General features: G+C 45.9%; 1 protein-coding gene across 1 annotated transcript in view; it reads left to right on the top strand.

The window, feature by feature from the left end:
* The window catches only part of ARID2 (AT-rich interaction domain 2), a 1,843,885-nt gene that overhangs the window by 1,807,758 nt on the left and 18,641 nt on the right, over positions 1–17,486 (top strand). Inside the window, exons 19-20 of the mRNA XM_069629837.1 lie at positions 1,186–1,309; positions 1,489–1,580. Of these exons, the coding sequence (XP_069485938.1) occupies positions 1,186–1,309; positions 1,489–1,580 (216 nt within the window). The remainder of the gene's footprint in view (positions 1–1,185; positions 1,310–1,488; positions 1,581–17,486) is intronic.

The following is a 17,486-nucleotide window of genomic DNA, read 5'->3' as shown; positions in this document are numbered from 1 at the left end:
AAACTTACGGAGGTTCCACAGCCTTGCGACGGGAAATATTCACAGCATGTGAATCCATGAAAGATGTCAACGCTGGAGCAATGAAGTTGCAGGTAAGAGACTACTCCCTTTTCTACACTGCTTGAACACCATCCTGGTGGCAATTTGGACCACTCCAATGCTCTTGCCATTCAGAAAGTAACTGAAGACCTTACTCTTCAGTCAATACCTAGGTCCACCTAGGCTCCTTGTATTCCCACATTAAATCCCACACCAATGGCCAGAAAGTCACAATGCATATATAACCCCTCCTCATGCCTACTATGTCACACTCAAAGACATGTAGCACTCTGTTGCTTCATAGCTAGGTTTACGCTATATAAAACGCCAAATATAAATAAGTTGTCCTCTGGGCCCACAAATGGGTCTGTGGGTCTAAAATATACATATTAACACGGGGGGCTAAAGACTCTGGGTAAGTCTCTCATAACCAGGACTAATGTCTGGCAGAGGGACTCCCAGGACCACCCTTGTTAATTTTTTTTTCTTCTAAAATATAAATAACAGTATTTTGAAAAAAGCTAGTTAATTAAAAAAAATACTAGATACATTTTTGCTAAACAAGCAAAAACACACTTTTGGGACCGGATTGTGGCTTTTCAGAAAGGTTTGTGCCAAGCTTTTTGCTCAGGGTGATTGTAATGCTTGCCATATGAGAAATCGCATGTTTTGGGAACAACCTTATAACAGTGACACTTCCCAAAACAATCCAGTTGACTGTATTTTTTCTTGTAAATGTGTCCAATACTGCCAAATTTCTAAGCATTGCACTAATAACGTTGGATGTTGTATATCACCCCATTTCTTTCTGATAATGTTTGAAATTAAAGTTGTACAACATGTCTTTTTAAAATACTTGGTCTATGCAATTTAGGAATTAACCCAGAGCAGACTGTTTCAGCATAGTTTTTGTATAGCAAATTCTTGATTTTACAGATACAGTTGTATTGTTCAAACATAACTCGTTGTATTTTTGATATTACTTCTATCTCACACCGACTCCCTACAATCCTTTTTAAATATGCATATAGTCTAGAAATTAAAATGTTTAATATTTATGTTCAACTTACAGCTATCCCTTTTGATTATTTGGAATCTTTAGACACTATTGTAAATACTTTCCACCCATTTCTGTCTTTGAAACAGGCAGTCTGGAACAGCAGGGTCTTCCTCTACTCCCAGAACACAAAAGGCGATTGTGAATCATCCTAGTGCAGCTTTAATGGCACTAAGAAGGGGATCAAGAAACCTTGTTTTTAGAGATTTTACAGTGAGTAGAACATATATACAACCACTTCTCTTTCACACAAACCCTAACCCAAACACTGTCACCTGCATTATGTAGCCAGGGTCCATCAGCGTCTTGGATGCACTTACATTAATTGGGTAATTGGTTTGCTAGGTTGTTTAACTTCTTGATTGTAATTTCTCTGTCTCCAATTGCTTTAGGATGAAAAAGAGGGACCAATAACTAAACACATCCGATTAACAGCTGCCTTAATACTAAAAAATGTTGCAAAATATTCCGAATGTGGTCGCAGGTGAGTGGTGATTAATTTAAAACGAGTACTTTTGTCATTTCACATTGTCTTGCTTGATATGTGTAGGGCAAGATTGTTCACTGATTTGGCTCAATTTATAAAGTCCTGCTTTGTTAGAAAGAAGCATGAAAATTAACGTGATCAAGAGAGACATGTTGGAGCCAACAGGATTCTCTCTTTCAGATTGAGTTTTAGGTAAAATAAACTCATCCGTGAGTGGTTAGACTGCTCAGTGGTGCTAACATTTGAAATTAGCTGCAGGTCACTGGCTCAATCTCAGTATATTAATGTACGCTGTAATTCTTCCAGAGTTTAAAATAGAAATGTTGAGTTCTTCTGTAATAATCCATCCACTTTTGCAATAAAGTATAATGTGCATTCACATGTTCAAGACCATGGTTCTTGTTAGGGAGAATTCTCATAAATGTGCTAATTCCCTTCACCTTAGAGGCCCCAAGCAACTTTGCTGGATTTTGAGAACTTGATTTTTTTACTAGTCTTTTTGAATTTCTAGGCCCAGCACACACTATCTTCCTATAGAGTGCGCACACACTATCTTCCTATAGAGTGCTGGAGGGGCTACCTAGTATCCCCTGTGTCTAGAAACTCATGTAGCAGTCAAATGCTATCGTTTTCTATCGAAATGGCTGGTGGCAGTGGTTTTACAACGAACTACCATGATTTTTCCCGACCGCAAACACTGGTAGCTAAAAATCGCGGGATCCATGTTTTTCCATATGGCGCCTTAAACCCCTTTGTTTAAACGGGTCCCGGTCTTCTTTTTTCACCATTTCTTTTTGGAAAGGTCCTTCTAGAGTTTGTCTCTGCGTGCCAAACCAGGTTTGGTCCCTTTGTTTCTATGCCTTTGGCGGACTTCAGGACTGAAGATCGCCTCTTGCGCCCGAGTGTCTGGGGTGGGCAGGAAGTGAGGGAGGTGGCCGAAACTCCCTGTGCTTAGTCTCCTAGGAGACCCAAATGCAATCTGGCGTGATTGGCTGGCTGGCTGGCTGACTGTCTGGCAAGGGCAGCCACCCTGCTGGGTGAGTGGCAGCTAGGCTGGAATGAATGGGAGAAAACTGTTTAAAAGGCATGTCTCTTGGACTGGAAAGCAGAGTCGACCACTGGAACGAAGAACCGAAGAAGAGCTGGAAGAGGACGGCTGCTGCAACACCTGGACCGTTGGTTTGCCCAGTGAAGCCCTACTGCAGGTCCGAATTGCCAAGTTAATCTCAACAGAGAAGCCCCTTCAAGGACGACTTCTTCCTTGTAGTTGGTGGGACCAATCAATTTGTAAGCCACCTAGAAAACCGTTCTCTGAGCTGGTTAGGATTAACCCGGGGGAAGGACACCAGCTAGTGTTTGATGACAGCTACTCAAACCGAAGTGACTCCATTTTTATCAGCGTTTTTCTGACGATCCCGTGCAGTGCAGGAGTCCCATGACTTCCTCCCTCTTGTTCTCACGACTGAGGCTCAGGAACAGTGAGATCTGCAGGAACTGCCTGGAACCAGTGTCTTCAGCTACATCTTTTGCTTCATATTAAGGTACTGTGCCAACCCGATTTAGAGGGCGCCTCTCTCGCGGTGAAAGTTCCTGGACCTTTCCCAACTTGCAGGCCTAATCAGCTTGTGACTCAACATACGATTCTTTTTCGTACAAACTACTTCTGAGAACATTAGCAAAGACGTTACTGTTTACTACAAGAACTGCTCTTTCCTATCCAAGACACTAGTCTGTTGATTTTGGCCTTGGCCTATTGAACTGAAATGAGTCGTCTAGTGAACTAAAACTATTTGCACTGCCTAAGAAAGTATTTGTGATCTATTTGATTAACTTGTGCCTTTTTACTCCCATTGAAAGTAACTGAAATGCCATTTTGCTCCTATTTCAGGGGAGCCCAATCTACTCAGAAACGTATTGGTTTGGTATTGAAGTATTTTCATGTATAATATTAAGTTGCCTCCTTCTAGTGAATGTTTTCTAAATGATTGTGTAATAAATTAATAAGTGGTTTACCAAGAAACATTGAGTGTAAGTGTCTACTTGAACCACTGTGATTGTAAGACTTCTGTGTAACATCCTTGTACTGCTCACATTCCCTCTTGAGATAAGCCTGGCTGCTCAGCTCGCTACAACAAACTGTGTAGTACAGACTTATACCAAAGGTTTGTTTTTGCTTACACCTGTAGTCCTAATTGTATGTGGTGGTCCCAGAGGGTACTGCATGCAATTCTGCCTAACAGTTCATGATAGAGCTGTTGTATTCTCACATTTGTATTGCTATCTACTGTTTGTACTTTTCACTTGCATAAGTAAAAGCAGGCCGTTGGAGCACATTCAATATTAAAATAAAGTAGCGCCATCTCTATCACAGAACTCTCCCTCTTTTGGAATAGAAGATTTCTTGTATGCCGTGTACTTCCTGGATGTTTGTTTTCCATAAGGGTCCATGATGGATGTGATCATTTTATTGTCATTTAAAAACTTCTCCTTAATCTGAGCACACCCTCAATTGTTTACCCCAAATGAGTGGGGGACATACACATGTGTCAAGAAATTCAATCAATCCATATAGATTCATAAATACAGTGATCTATGGTGCATCTGAAGAAAAGATCTGATGATCCCATTGGTCATACGTTATGGGGCAACTTGGAAAATTGTCAGCTGACAAGATAGTTACTATCCTGGGGGCAGTACTCAATGCAACTTTGGAGCCCAAACTCCAGGCTCTATAGGATTTATATTCAAGGTTGCCTACACCTCCTTGATCTGATATGTTTCTTGAATTGTCGTTCCTTAACCGTAGCATGGAACCGGTCATTCAGGGCCGAGGGGCCTTTCAGTGCAGAACTTTGGGCACACTAGTCCGTACATTGTCGGCCTGCAGGCTGACTCCTCCACAGCCTTGTACTATGTGTTGTGGGGTGACCTTGCTGTGGCAAAACGTGCAATACAGCTCTCTATAGTAACCCTGAGCTTTGCATCAACTGCACTCTGACAATATATTATCAGTCTTTGGCACTGTTGCCTCATGCTGCACCTATCCTTCAGTATGTGGCACTCTTGCGATACTTCCCACACACCTAATTTCTTTTCCTCTGTGTGTCCAACTCATTTGCCTTACATGCTCGTCTCCGTCGCTCCTGGCAGTTGGCTGAACAGTCCCAAATGTATTTGGGCTCTGTCAAGCTACGAAAACCCTGAATATACAATAAAGCCACCACACTTTAAGGGTACAATAAATTGCATCTCAAGCCCATCATGCAACCACTTAGTAATTTCAGTAGTTTACTATAAGTATCAAACTGCCCACAGAAGTATGCACTTGTTCACAAGAACGTTAAGGATTCATCATTTTCTGATCAGCTCTATGCTTAACTCGTCCTACACTGATTCTACCGGCATTCAATGTTGCACAAACTCTATCCCTACCTCTTTTCCCTTCACCTGTACAAAACTCATTCTTATGAATGTTAACTTTTCTCTATCTTTGTCTCCTCTGCAGTGCTTTTTATTCTCTTGCTGACAAAGTTCTGGATACCCGTGGTGAAGCAAAATATGTCTCTCACGCACAAACCTTGGATCTAATAAACCAATAGGAGCATACACTTCTTTCTAGTATTTCCTTCCACCCACAGATTCCTCACCTATGAAAATCTCCAGCCAACGTGACTGCTCTTCGGAAACCTTTCCGCCACCAGAATGTGCAGCGCAATTCTATGTTGGCTCTGCTCAATGTGCTTCTGCACCTGATCTGACATTGGTGCCAGCATGTATTGAGGCGGTATGTCCCATGACCTCTGTTTCTTTTTTTTATACGCACTCTGCTCACTTCAAGAACACTGTTTTTGTAAAGATTTTGCATCATGCCAGATCCTATGAAGGCCTCTGGCTTCAAACCCTACGTGGATTGCAGATGACAGATGTCTGTCTCAGACCCCTCACAGGATATGTCTATACTGCGTTGGGGAAGAGAATGACCCCAAGGACTGTGGATCATGGCAGTTTAGGCACCCAAAGACTCTCCGGAAGCAAACCACAAAGCTGTTTTCCTTTTTCCACAAGTCATTGTATTGTCTTTTTCCTTGTGGAAAAAGGAAATCCGCTTTGTGGTGTGGACCTCCCCTTAATTGGATATATTTCTGACATTGACTGCAGGGAAGCCACAGACTTCATTGCATTTCCTGATGGCAAAGGTGATTGAGGCTCAGGGCTTGTCTGCCAAATCCAGACTGACGAGTCCATTTAAGATTACAAATATTTTATAGCGATGTATCCTCTCCTGAGAGAGCCAGGGCAAGCATGTAGATGTATTGTCATGGTCCCAGCCTGAAAAGAAGAGAAGCACTTTAAGAGGCCCTGCAGAAGCAGCAGTTCCTCTCTGCACCACACTTCTTCTTCATTGAAGAGAAGTCAACGGTCCAGGGGCTCCTTGGAGGAGACCGCTTTGCAGGTACCTCCCTCTGCCCCCAAATCCACCCCTAACTAATTGGTGGCATTTCAGCATATTTGCCAAGGCCAAGAGCAGAGGTCGCCATCCGTAAACACAGCTCTTGGAGGAGTCAGCAGGCACCATGCGCGGACCCGTGTCTACAAATCTACATGCTCTGCTTTGGCTCCCTCAGATGAGAACCCTTCATTACGCTTGTCCTCTCAGCCCTCTTACTTCGAGCGGCCGGTGCTGGCTCCTTCGTTCTCAACGCCGTCGACCCGAAACTAGAGTATGCACGGTTTCCTATGGGGGCATTTATGTCGTAGATGGGAGAAATTGTGAACAAAGGTTATCCTGTACGTTTAGGGCTGAACCTCTCTGCCAAGGGAAGTGAGGGATTTCCCAGAGTTGTTTTATGGTGCTGGGGAGGAGCTATTGGGTTGGGCACCTGCCCTTAATTGTATATGTTTCTGACACTGACTGCATGGAAGCAACCGGCTTCATTCCATTACGTGATGGCAAAGGTGATCTAATCTCTGTGCCTGTCTGCCCAATCCATACTGAAGGTTCTATTTGACCTTACAGATATTTTGGATGATGGACCCCAAAGAGAGACTGTAAGGAACTCATGGTGGCAACAGTAAATGCAGACACAAGTGATCACAGTTTAAGGGTGTTTATTAAACTGTACAGGTAGGTTGGAAAAACGCCTAATCTAAACCCGAATCTAAGATGGGAGCAAGCTGCGACCATCAAATAAAAAGGCAGTCCTACTGGCAAATAAAAGGGCCTATACAAAAAAAAATCTATTGCCAATCCTTACAACTAAATACAAAAAGAGTGTGGGATAATGTTCACGAGAAAGGAAAGTGTTCACAAATGATAGGTCAGGGTGTAGGTGGGGGTGTGGGGAGGGGTCTCCCTTCCCCATGTTTTTAGCACGGGACAAGGCGGTACTCCTGAGCACAGCACATGCTCAAGCTTTCCCATCACAAGACTACAGTGCCGTTCTCAGGTATCAGGACCTTCAGTGGTTAAGTCTCTTTTCTCCAAAAAGTCTCTTGCCTCTGAGGACCTGATGTGTTCAAAATAACAAACAAAACGTTCATTTCTGTATGTACGTTGGGTGATGACCTTTCACCCCGGACCCCCTCTTCCGGGCTCAGATCCACAAAAGCTCTTAGCGATATCAGGACCTTCAGTGGTTGAGTCTCTCGTTTCTGAGGGCCTGATATGTTTGAAATGACAAACAAAAATGGCTTTTTGCTTGCCCTTGAGCCCCTGGGTGATGATTGTTCACCCCTGGATCGCTCCTCTTCCGGGCTCAGCCCCTCTCGAATGTCAGCCTCACTGCGTCGGGTTCACTACGGCTTTTATTCCAAAAGATTTCAACTGTTGCATTCACAAATCTCAATGTCCCTTTAAACAATTCACTGAGGACCTCCCACCGTCGGGTTCAGTTGTGTCAACAGTGTTCATTGCGGCATCATGCTTCACCCCGTTCTGCAGGCATCCCTCAGTCGGGTTAACGTTTGCCAGGGTTTCTATGCTGAAGGTTTTCCAACAGGCCCCCTTAATTCTAATTATGAACTTCTGAGCCCACTTCTCATTCTCGGCGTAGGCAAGTGAGACCACCAGATACCGAAGATAGAGTTCTCGATCATGGTGCAGCTAGAACCTTTTACTGTGCCTATCAGTTTTTATTTCTTGTTTCAGAGCCGGGTGTTCCACACTGGATCTCTGGTGACCATTACACTTCCACAAGGTGCTTTCAGAACATTTTCAGGGAAGAGAAAGAAGAGGAGTAGTTTCAGTTTAGCCTTTAACCATCTGGTGCCCTACGGATCTTTTCTAATGCTGGAAGTATTTCATGTTGATTATCCATTTGACTATGACCTTTTGGATCTTGCACAGGTTGTGAGTAATGCCATTGAGATTGATGAGTCCCCAGATTAGGAGATTGCCATAGCCACTGTTCCAGCCTTGGGCCTGGATTTTGGGGCCTTTAAGAATGTTATTGCCAAAGCAATCAACTTGCAGGTCTTTCCAGCCCCCTCTGTGAAGTAGTTGTTTATGCTCATGTACATCCTTAAGCCTAAGCAATCCTGCTACGATTCATTGAAGCACTTATTGAGCCTGTGATGGCCTGTTGCATCCTTTATCCATTAACAAAGTTGTTGCCCAATAACATTGGTTGTCACCTTCAAATCCTATTTTGTGTCCTTGCACACGTGTCTTGTGGTTAGACTGCAACAATTGGCTTACCCCCAGGGACCATAGTCGGGTCCCCTCGACAGGCAAGCAAAATAACTGGATGCCTGGCGCAGCACACATTTCCCATTTCATAGCTTAGTACTGGGTTCCATAAATGCAGCATGCATTCTGGTTAGATATACCCACTTTATTTAGAACACAGACTGTGAAGCAGGATGTCATTTGCCTCCTGGCCTACAAGGACAATTCCAGCAACTTCTTTGAGATGGCAAGGAAATATTAAGATAACTAGTACAAATGGGACAATTCCTTAGACTGTGAGGCAAAGTGCATGGGCTCTGACACTGTTTTCCGAAACGATTCACGGATCAACGCTTGAAACTTCTCACAGGATGTCAACGCTTTTGTAACTTACTCCATAATAGCAGGGTACCTCCTACCCCCGTCACTCTGTCTCCTGCTTCTTCAAATTTACTAATTCGTTGAAAGAGATAGTGGTTGGAACACCACTCTAGGGAAGACAGACATTGGGAGTAAGCAAGCTAGTGCACTCAAAGGAAATTGGAAAGAGAAGCACTACCAAAAGAGGACTTGTTTCCTAGCGAACAGTCAGGATGCCACTCTTCTTCCTCACTCTCCAAAACAAAGCGTGATCACTTCCATTCCAGGGATGAAGAATTTTCTGAGAAATCGCCACCTTGAAGGTACCATTCTGCACTCGCTCGTCTAAACTAGACTGGCTCAATTGGACAAATTAAAAACAGATGCTGGGCATCTTTGAAAAGGTGCAAGCAACTTCAATGCCGGCACCAGTGGCAGAGAACAGGGGCACCTTTTCCAGACTGCAACAGCAAGCCTTCTGGCTTAGTTCTAGTGCTGATACGTGAGACTGCTCCCTCAAAAAGGCAGGTGTCGCAATCCCTGCACCTCACTGTATTTCACTCCGGCTCTGAGAGCTCAACTCATTTTGCTATAATGGGCAACAAATCAGATGATCGGGGGATCCTATCTCTTATGGGTTGTAGCCCTTGATTTCAGGAGAGATGGTGGACATTCCAGAGTGGTTCTACAAACAGGTGGCTGTCCGTACCGATCTTGCATCCAACCTTCGTAATGTCAGTGGTCTTCCTGTGTACTTACCCTGAGCTAGACTGCATGGGGACAGCTGCTTATAGCAAGCTATATACTTCCTTCCCAAAGACTATTGAAAGGTCATTGACGCTTTGGGCCTGTCTGCAGCAGCAAAGCTATTGGTCCAGTTTGTTCTTGTGGATATTCTTGACCAGGGTACCCTGAAAGAGATCCTTCTGCCCTTTAATCTGGTAGTGACTGACCTGGTGTTAGCTTTATAGTTAAAATCGGCCTCCACCCCAGCTCTGGACAGTGACCTTGAGAAAATGCATTGTCCACTTAACATGGATCAGTGCTTCCTTGTCACACAGCTCAAACTGGAGAATCTAGTGGTTTAGCCCTCCACAGTAGGCTTGAAGTCACCCACGCTTCCAACCTTAAAGCAAGAAATGGAAAGACTCTGATTGTAAAGTCTTAGCTTCAGGTAGCCTTGACTTGATGTCAGTGAATGCTATGTGCGCCCTAGCTTAATACACCTATTGTTTGTGGAATTTGAACTCTGAGGCAGCAGAGGATCTTCCCTTAGCTGAGATGAAGAGGGGTGTGTCCCTTGTGAATGATGGAATCTCCATGGCCAATCAGATTTTACAGTCCGGTCTGGGCATGGCAGTTCGCCTCATGGCTGGGGTAAGGCTTTCCCCACCCCATGCCCCTGGTCCACAGGGTCATCTGCAGGGTCAGGGAGTCGCTGAGCCTTTGGCTCATCCTGATGGCACCATGATGACCCGCGAGACCCTGGTTCTCGGAACTTCAGTCTGTCGGATCAGCCCCCGGACCACCACCAGGTGGGCCAGCCTACGGTCCCAGCAAGGGGACACAGTGGTTCACCCCGCCCTGCAGAAATTAGCCCTTGCATCCTGGTTCCTGAACAGGTTACCCTGAAGCATCTGCACCTGTCACAGGCTGACCTGGCTATTATACAAGGGGCTAGGAGCGATGCTATCAGGAGCCAGTAAGAAAAGCAAGTGGTACAGGTTCTGTCACTGTGCAGAATCAAAGGAAATTGACCCATTGACTTGCTTGTTGGACGACGTTCTTTCCTTCTCTGCGCACCTCGCCAGGCGTGCAGGTAGGCAACATGCTGCACGTATCTGGCGGCGATAGGGGCCTAAAAGAACTCGGGCGAGGAGGTCTTTTCATCCCCGAATCCGGTGGTTAAGAGGCACTTGGCGGGTCCACCTATCAAGAAACCACAACTGGTTTGGGACATTATTGTGGTGCTGGGCACTGTGGCGCATAACCATTCAAGCCCATGGTGTCGATAAACATCAGGCCAGTTACCATCAAGACGGCCCTGCTAAAAATCCAGGCCCTGGTGGCATCAGAGCCATATACACAGAACACACCCCGCATTTCTACCTAAGGTCGTCTCTTCTTTTCACTTGAATTGGGAGATAGTACTACCGACATTCTTTGCGGACCCTAAAAATGAGGCTCAGAGGGTATTGCACTGTCTGGATGTAAGACGTGCGCTAAGATTTTACCTTTTACCTCAACAGAACCAAGAGCTTCTGTAAATCCCCTTTGGGGATCAAAACCAGGCTGTCGGGCCTCCAACTATTCCATAGCAAGGTGGATGGTTATGGCCATCAAGGAGGCATACAAGGGGCAGCACAAGCCATTGCCAGCAAACATGCATGCCCAAGACATCCGAGCTAAGGCCATAACGGTAGCTTTCCAAAGACAAGTTCCGTAGCAGGTTGTCAGCAAGGCGGCCACGTGGGCTACTCCCTCGGCCTTCTGCAAGCACTATTATAATTATAATAATTGGTTATTTATAACTTGCTTAATACCCAGAGGTTTCTAAGCATGGACCCGGGGATCAAACTTGTGTTGGTCTGCATCGTCTTGCTTCCAAGGCGAGCATGTTGCCCCTGAGCTATCCTCCACTACTGCTTGGATGCCAGCGCGATGTCGGACGCAACATATGGCCAGGCAGTTTTGAGCAACTTGTTTTCTTTAGAGGGGCAACTCTCCAGCCTGGGGCTACATTCAGTTGTAATCGCCCATAGCCCATACAGTATGGAGGAAAGGGGACGGGACGTAGGAGTAATTAAGTTACTCACCCTAGTGACGAACGTACTCCTAGTCCATAGTCCCCTTTCCTCCATACGTCCCACCGTCCTCCCCTGTCTAATAGAACTGGTGTAATTAGGCAATGTTAATATTGTTGACGCATCAAAGGGGTCTGAGGAGTGGCGCCGGCGGGCAAAGTCGGGGGAGAGCATGCGCCCAGGGCTGCGCCCCCACACGCATCTAAATTTAAAGGGGAAGATTATTTTTCTGATAAAAAGGTTTTGTCTCTCAGCCCTAGCGAGGGACACTCATACAGAGTATGGAGGAAAGGGGAATATGGACTTGGAGTACGTTGGTCACTACGGTGCGTAAATTATAATTCCTCTGGGTCCTCAAAGGGGTGCCATTGTTGATTCAGTTGAATGGACCACACTGCCAGGAACTTGAGGTAATGTTCATCTTCAGATCCTTATAACACCTTGAAGATCGGGTTAAAGGCCGGCCTGCGCTTGGAGACCTCTAGGCAGTAGTTGTTGAAAATGCATAAGTATAATCAGTTTGTGCTGGAAATTCAATAATCGCATCGTGGTAGTGCATGGGCACTCGCCAGGTGGTGTCTTGGAGATGGGGCTCTATGGACCCTTTCAATGATAGGAGCGTGGGTTGTCGAAGTAGTTTGCCCTGCAGGAGGCCATAGACGTAACCCTCCTTGTCGTTCCCCTCAGTGTTCTCTGGAAGGCCCACCAGGTGAAGGTTATGGGGCCTAGACCTGTTTTCCTGGTCCTCCAACTTGGCCCCCAGACGTTGAACCTCTGAGCCCATTCAGGTCTGTATTAGCTGTCCCATAGTTGTCTTCAAGCGTACTAATACATTGCTCATTCTCCGCAATTATGTTGTCCTGGGCTTTAATCCATGTGTTGTCTTGAATCTCCCTCTTGATGTCCTAGGCAGTGGTGTTGGTCTCCTGTTTTCGTTGGCCAATGAGCTTCATTTCCTCTAATATCGCCTGCAGTTGCATTTATGTATCCATTTTTGGTAGAAGTTGATGATCTGCAGAGCAGGGTACTGGTGGGGTTGCTGTCTTCCCCACGATTGGAATCAAGATTACCCAGAGCACGTTGCATACAGCCGTGCCCTCGGAGTGTAGTGTGTGGCAGATTAGAGTCCAGCTTAATGGCGACTGATAGTCTCCTGGATAGGTAGGATCCCAGGAGCGTGCGTGGTTCCAGGTCGAGGATTCGGCTGGGAGTCTCCATCCGATTTGGGGCAGACAGCAGAATAGGTGCCAATTTCAGTGGGCTTAGGCTCTGCATCGTCCAGGGGTCTCCAGACATCTGTTCTTGTGGTTATTATAGCAGTATCAACCTGCCTAGTTGTGCGCACCACAGCAATGGTATGCCTCCCCAAAACCGTAGTAGCGACCTGAGCTGGCAGCTACTGATGCAACCAACGGAAGAGTGTCAGAATGGTGGGCATGATATCACCCCATAGTGCGATCATATGGGAGGAGATCTTCGGTTATGATGGGGCCCGCTTGGTTCTGAATGGCATTATGGAGGAGCCGATCAGTTTTTGTGAGCCACCCAATCTGGACTGACACCCTCCGTGGGGGTGTGTTGTGTTCGGGCGCCTGTTGGCAACTATTGAGGTGGTGTGACTTGGTGCTCACCACACTACGCAGTTCATTCCCCACTGGGACTGCAGGGGTCAGAGAGCTGAGCGCAGAGATATAACGGTTAGTTTCATAGCACGCAGCTCCCTGCTCACTTATGGCGGCACACGTACTTCAGTTTCATGGCTTGATCATAGAAATGTATATTCTAATATATCTGATTTAATATTGGTTTTATATATGTGATTGTATTATTAAAATATAAAACGTTTTTTTCACTAACCTGCCCTTTTAGTTCTATTTTCTTATATTCATTACTTGATCAGTCCATGCGCCAGCATATTCAACCACGGTTCTGGGAGTTGTGAGCAAGTACTGCAGCCTTCTGTTGTAAAGCCATCCAGTCCAGGTTCTTAGGCAAGTCCAATAATGTTCAACTCTGAAGGCACACCATGCTGGCATTATGTGGAGCTGCAGGTTCGCATTACAGCTAGCAGCGCTTGTATTGGATGCATCGCAGAAGAAGCTTGTTCCGTGCCCCTCTCTTTTCTCTCGCCAGAACCTCCCAGCAGGGGCCAACCATAGTCAGCACTTGGCCCCGTCTGAGCTGCGCTCTAATCGGCTTACCCCGTTCCTCTGTGGTCAACCCGCGTGAGCGGTCGGCCCCTGGGTCTTCCACATGTGCGGCTGGCCTCCACAGGCAATGGTGATGGCCAAGCCGGGCGGCAGTGTTTTCTCCGTCCCGCATTACAAGCCGCCTTTCTCCGCGACTCACTGCAGGTCGTACATCAGGGTCACTGCCACTGGCCTTTGTAACTGCAGTGCGCGGGAAGCCATCGGGCTTCGGCGCCGACATAGGCAGCCACACAAGTAAATGCTTGGCGTTCTAGGGCATCCGCAGACCTGGTCCTTCCAAATTTCGCCTGCTGCTTCTCATCATGTTCATGTATGCCTCGATCATTCATTAAGCAAAAATTATTTTGTTGAACAGGAAATATTAGCATAAAATAGCCCGGCTGACAAGGAGCACAATCACTCGGCAGACATTTTTCTCTGGCTCTCCAGCATCCCCCTAACGAGAAGGTTGTTTTGAGGGGTTGCCCCTCCTTCCTTCCTAAAGTGGTGTCTGAATTTCACCTGACAGCTTTTTATCTGCCACCTCATCCTTCTAAGGAAGAAGAGAGGTTGCATTGCCTGGATCCTAAAAGTGCTTTAAACATCTGCATAAGCAAATTAGCTCATATCAGACAAGACTACCAATTTTGTGTTGATTACACCTGACATAGCTTGGGTCAAGCTGTAACCAAACAAAACTCGTAATCGTGGATCATTCTATGCGTTTCGGAATGTTATTCTTTGGCCGGGAAGGATGTCCCTGATAATTTAAGGGGACTTTCTACCTGAGGTGTGGCAACTACTTTAGCCCTACAAAGAGGAGTTATGGTGCGGGATATCTGTAATGCCGTAACCTGGTCTTCGTAACAGACCACCTCAAACCGGTACCATGTGTTAAAATTGCTGCAAAAATGGCAGCGGACACAAAATATTGCGACAAAAAGGCTTGGTTTTGCCACCGCAATCCATGTAAAGGATGCAGGCGACACCCGCAAACCCCGGACCCATTATACCATTTAAGGGGAAAGGGGGACACGCCCCCCACAATCCCCGCTCCAATTGTGTAATAGGGTACACCTTTAACAGGTCAAACCACAGTATTTTAGCTGCAATTATTTGTGCAGGCAACATTTTACCAGCGATTTTTTTTTTTTTATCACTGCATACCCTCAAAACATTACTGCCTTGATTCCTTGTCTAGTCAGGACGCTAGGTTTGGGAAAGCTGTTTTACACAGCTTTAATCAGTAACAAAATGCACTGGTCCCACCTCCATTTACAAACCGATATGGGAGTCTATCAAAGATGAGGAATCTGTAGGAGGACACAATCTGTTAGAAGAATAAATTACTTAACCCTGGTAATGTTCTTTGTGCTGGATGTTCCTCCCACAGATTCCTCATCGCCCTCCCAGCCTACCCCACTAACTGGGTAAATTTTTCAAAAATTAAACCTTACTCTCTTTCAATGCCTATAGTGTTTTTGAATCCTTGAGTCAGCTTTGCAAAAAAGAGGGGATAAACGGAGGCAATGGTCCTGTGCATGCTATTTATACCAACATTGCGTCCGAGTGCAGGGATTGAAGCCACAGAGGGGCTTCAACAATGCCTATGGTGCCCTCTGTCGGCGAAATAGTTTCCAGAGCAGCAAGCAGGATATTGATATTTCAAAGATGAGGCATCCCTGGGAAGAACATCCAGTAGAAAAAACATTACCAGGGGAAACTATTTTTGTTCTTTTATTCAAGGGGGGTGGCTGGGCAGTATGAAAAGGTTTGAATGCCACTGGTTTAAGGTACGGAGTGGAGTCTCCACTGTGCCCACATCCCTTATCTGCCAATTCCCCGAAACACAGTGCACAATGTATCCGAGAGATTGAACAAGGTAGAAATTAGGTTTGACATTGGCAAAGTGAGTGTGTGAATTGGGAACTGTCTGCAGAGGCTAGTAGGAGTGTGGGAAGGAGAAACCTCTGATGCATTATGCCTTGTTCTGCTTTGATCATGCCTATCTAGGTCAAATTATGCCTATACTATATATGCCTTGATTGTTCCCTTCACTGAACTGCTCACCATTCTACAATTGTGCTGTGGTGTGTCCGAGTCATTTTGCCTCACTGTGACTTGTGCAATTAGTGCCTTGCTGTGTTTTTTTCTCCCTGATGTTCAATGTAATTAGTGTTTGCTGTCTTCTGTCGCACCTTGACCTGGCAGTGTGCTAAGCTGCTACTAGGGACCTCAGCAGAGCTCTGCCCACTCTGGAATCCTTACTCTGAACTCTCCTCTTTATATTCCTTCCCGCTGTGTTCTTGGCAGGCACTGCTGCATATGAACCCTTCACTTCAAAACCTTCATTGCCCCCCCCCCCCCCCTGCTCCCATCCAGGACCAAACCCTACATACTATACTCTGCCAGAGATACCTACTCACATGAGGGTGTCAAATGAAATCTCCTCGAAAGTACTTAAAGCAAGGGTCACCAAGACATCGCCATGGCCACACCGGACTAACCTCTCTGCAGTTAAATAATTCTCAACCTCTACACATGCACACTATATGCTGTGCAGAATCCTATGGATCCACCGCCAAAACCCTGCCTAAAGTCTCCTCCAAGGTGGCTAGCAAGGGGCAGACGCTTCCTGATCCCAATCCTGGGGAGTGGTGTACTGCAGGAGGATCAACTGGGTGGAGACAAGGCCCAGGGAAATGGGGAGATTTCACATGGTGAGACAAGGCATTTCTCCTTGGAGAGGTATACTCCTACCAATGGGTTAAAGGAGGAATTAACTTATTGTCATTTTGAGATATCTCGACCTCCTACTAAGGATGGAAGGGTAAACTCAATGGTGTACTCCAACAAAGTATTGTGTCCAAAGAACAAGTCTTTTGCACCCCTAAAATAAAATATCCTCCCCAACTTCAGAGGTATACCAAAAAGAACGATGGAAATGTAGCCTTTTCTCTCCCATGTGTCTCTAAAAAGGTTAAACTCTACAATCCCTCTGCTAAAACATTGGCAGAAGTAAAATCACTATTAAAAGTAGAAAGGACGTAGGAAAAATCACATTTTCTTAAAATAGTCTACATGTCTCTGAATCCTTCAGGGACTATGACAAAGAAGTCTAAAAAGACATGCAGAGGTAAAGGACAGGCACGCAGGTCTAAAAGCTTTACCAGGGCCATTCAATTAACCCTAAGGGCCTACACCTAAGACCAATGGCCCCACCTGCGAGGCATAAAAGACTGCAGCAGAAAGAAGCAGGAGCTGGAAGGTCAGCAGTAGTAGCAGAAGAAGAAGCTGAGCACAATGCTGGCAGTTCACTAGGAAGTGTGACCACAGAAGGGACGCCGGGACGAGAGAAGAGCATATTTCACCTGCAGGTTCTCAGTTGGTCCTGTGCTCACAAACCCGGTTTGGCTTTGGCTGCATTGGAAGAGACTGGGAGAAGTTAACGGTCTTTCCAGGTGTGCCAGATTGCTGTGAATGCAGAGCTGAAGTCGTGCATCTACCCGAGGCCCGCGTGCGCCAAGGGAACTAGAGGAGAAAAGGACTCTCCATGGTCGAGGCCGGATCTGAGACACCCGTACTGCAGAGGGGTGCATGTTCCGAGAATGAGTGCCTGCAGCAGTAGAAGCAGAAAGAAAGTCTGGAAGGAGAAGCTGCCCGCAACCGTCGTGACTTCGGAGTCGGTGAGTGAAACTCTGTACTCTAAATCACGAGAGATTCCTTGCCAGTAACTATGCAAGCTGAATTATTACTTGCATTGAAAGACTAAGGACTAAAGTTGTTCATAATAGTGGGATGCCTTCACAACAAAAGGAAATTGTATAAAACACTTATTCGGCACAAGTTAATGTACTTGCATAGAAAGAAAAACTTTATATTT

This window comes from Ambystoma mexicanum, chromosome 12 (genome assembly GCF_040938575.1).
Source record: "Ambystoma mexicanum isolate Mex_15411 chromosome 12, UKY_AmexF1_1, whole genome shotgun sequence".
In the NCBI taxonomy this organism is placed as follows: domain Eukaryota; kingdom Metazoa; phylum Chordata; class Amphibia; order Caudata; family Ambystomatidae; genus Ambystoma; species Ambystoma mexicanum.
This window is presented reverse-complemented; position numbering and strand designations above follow the sequence as displayed.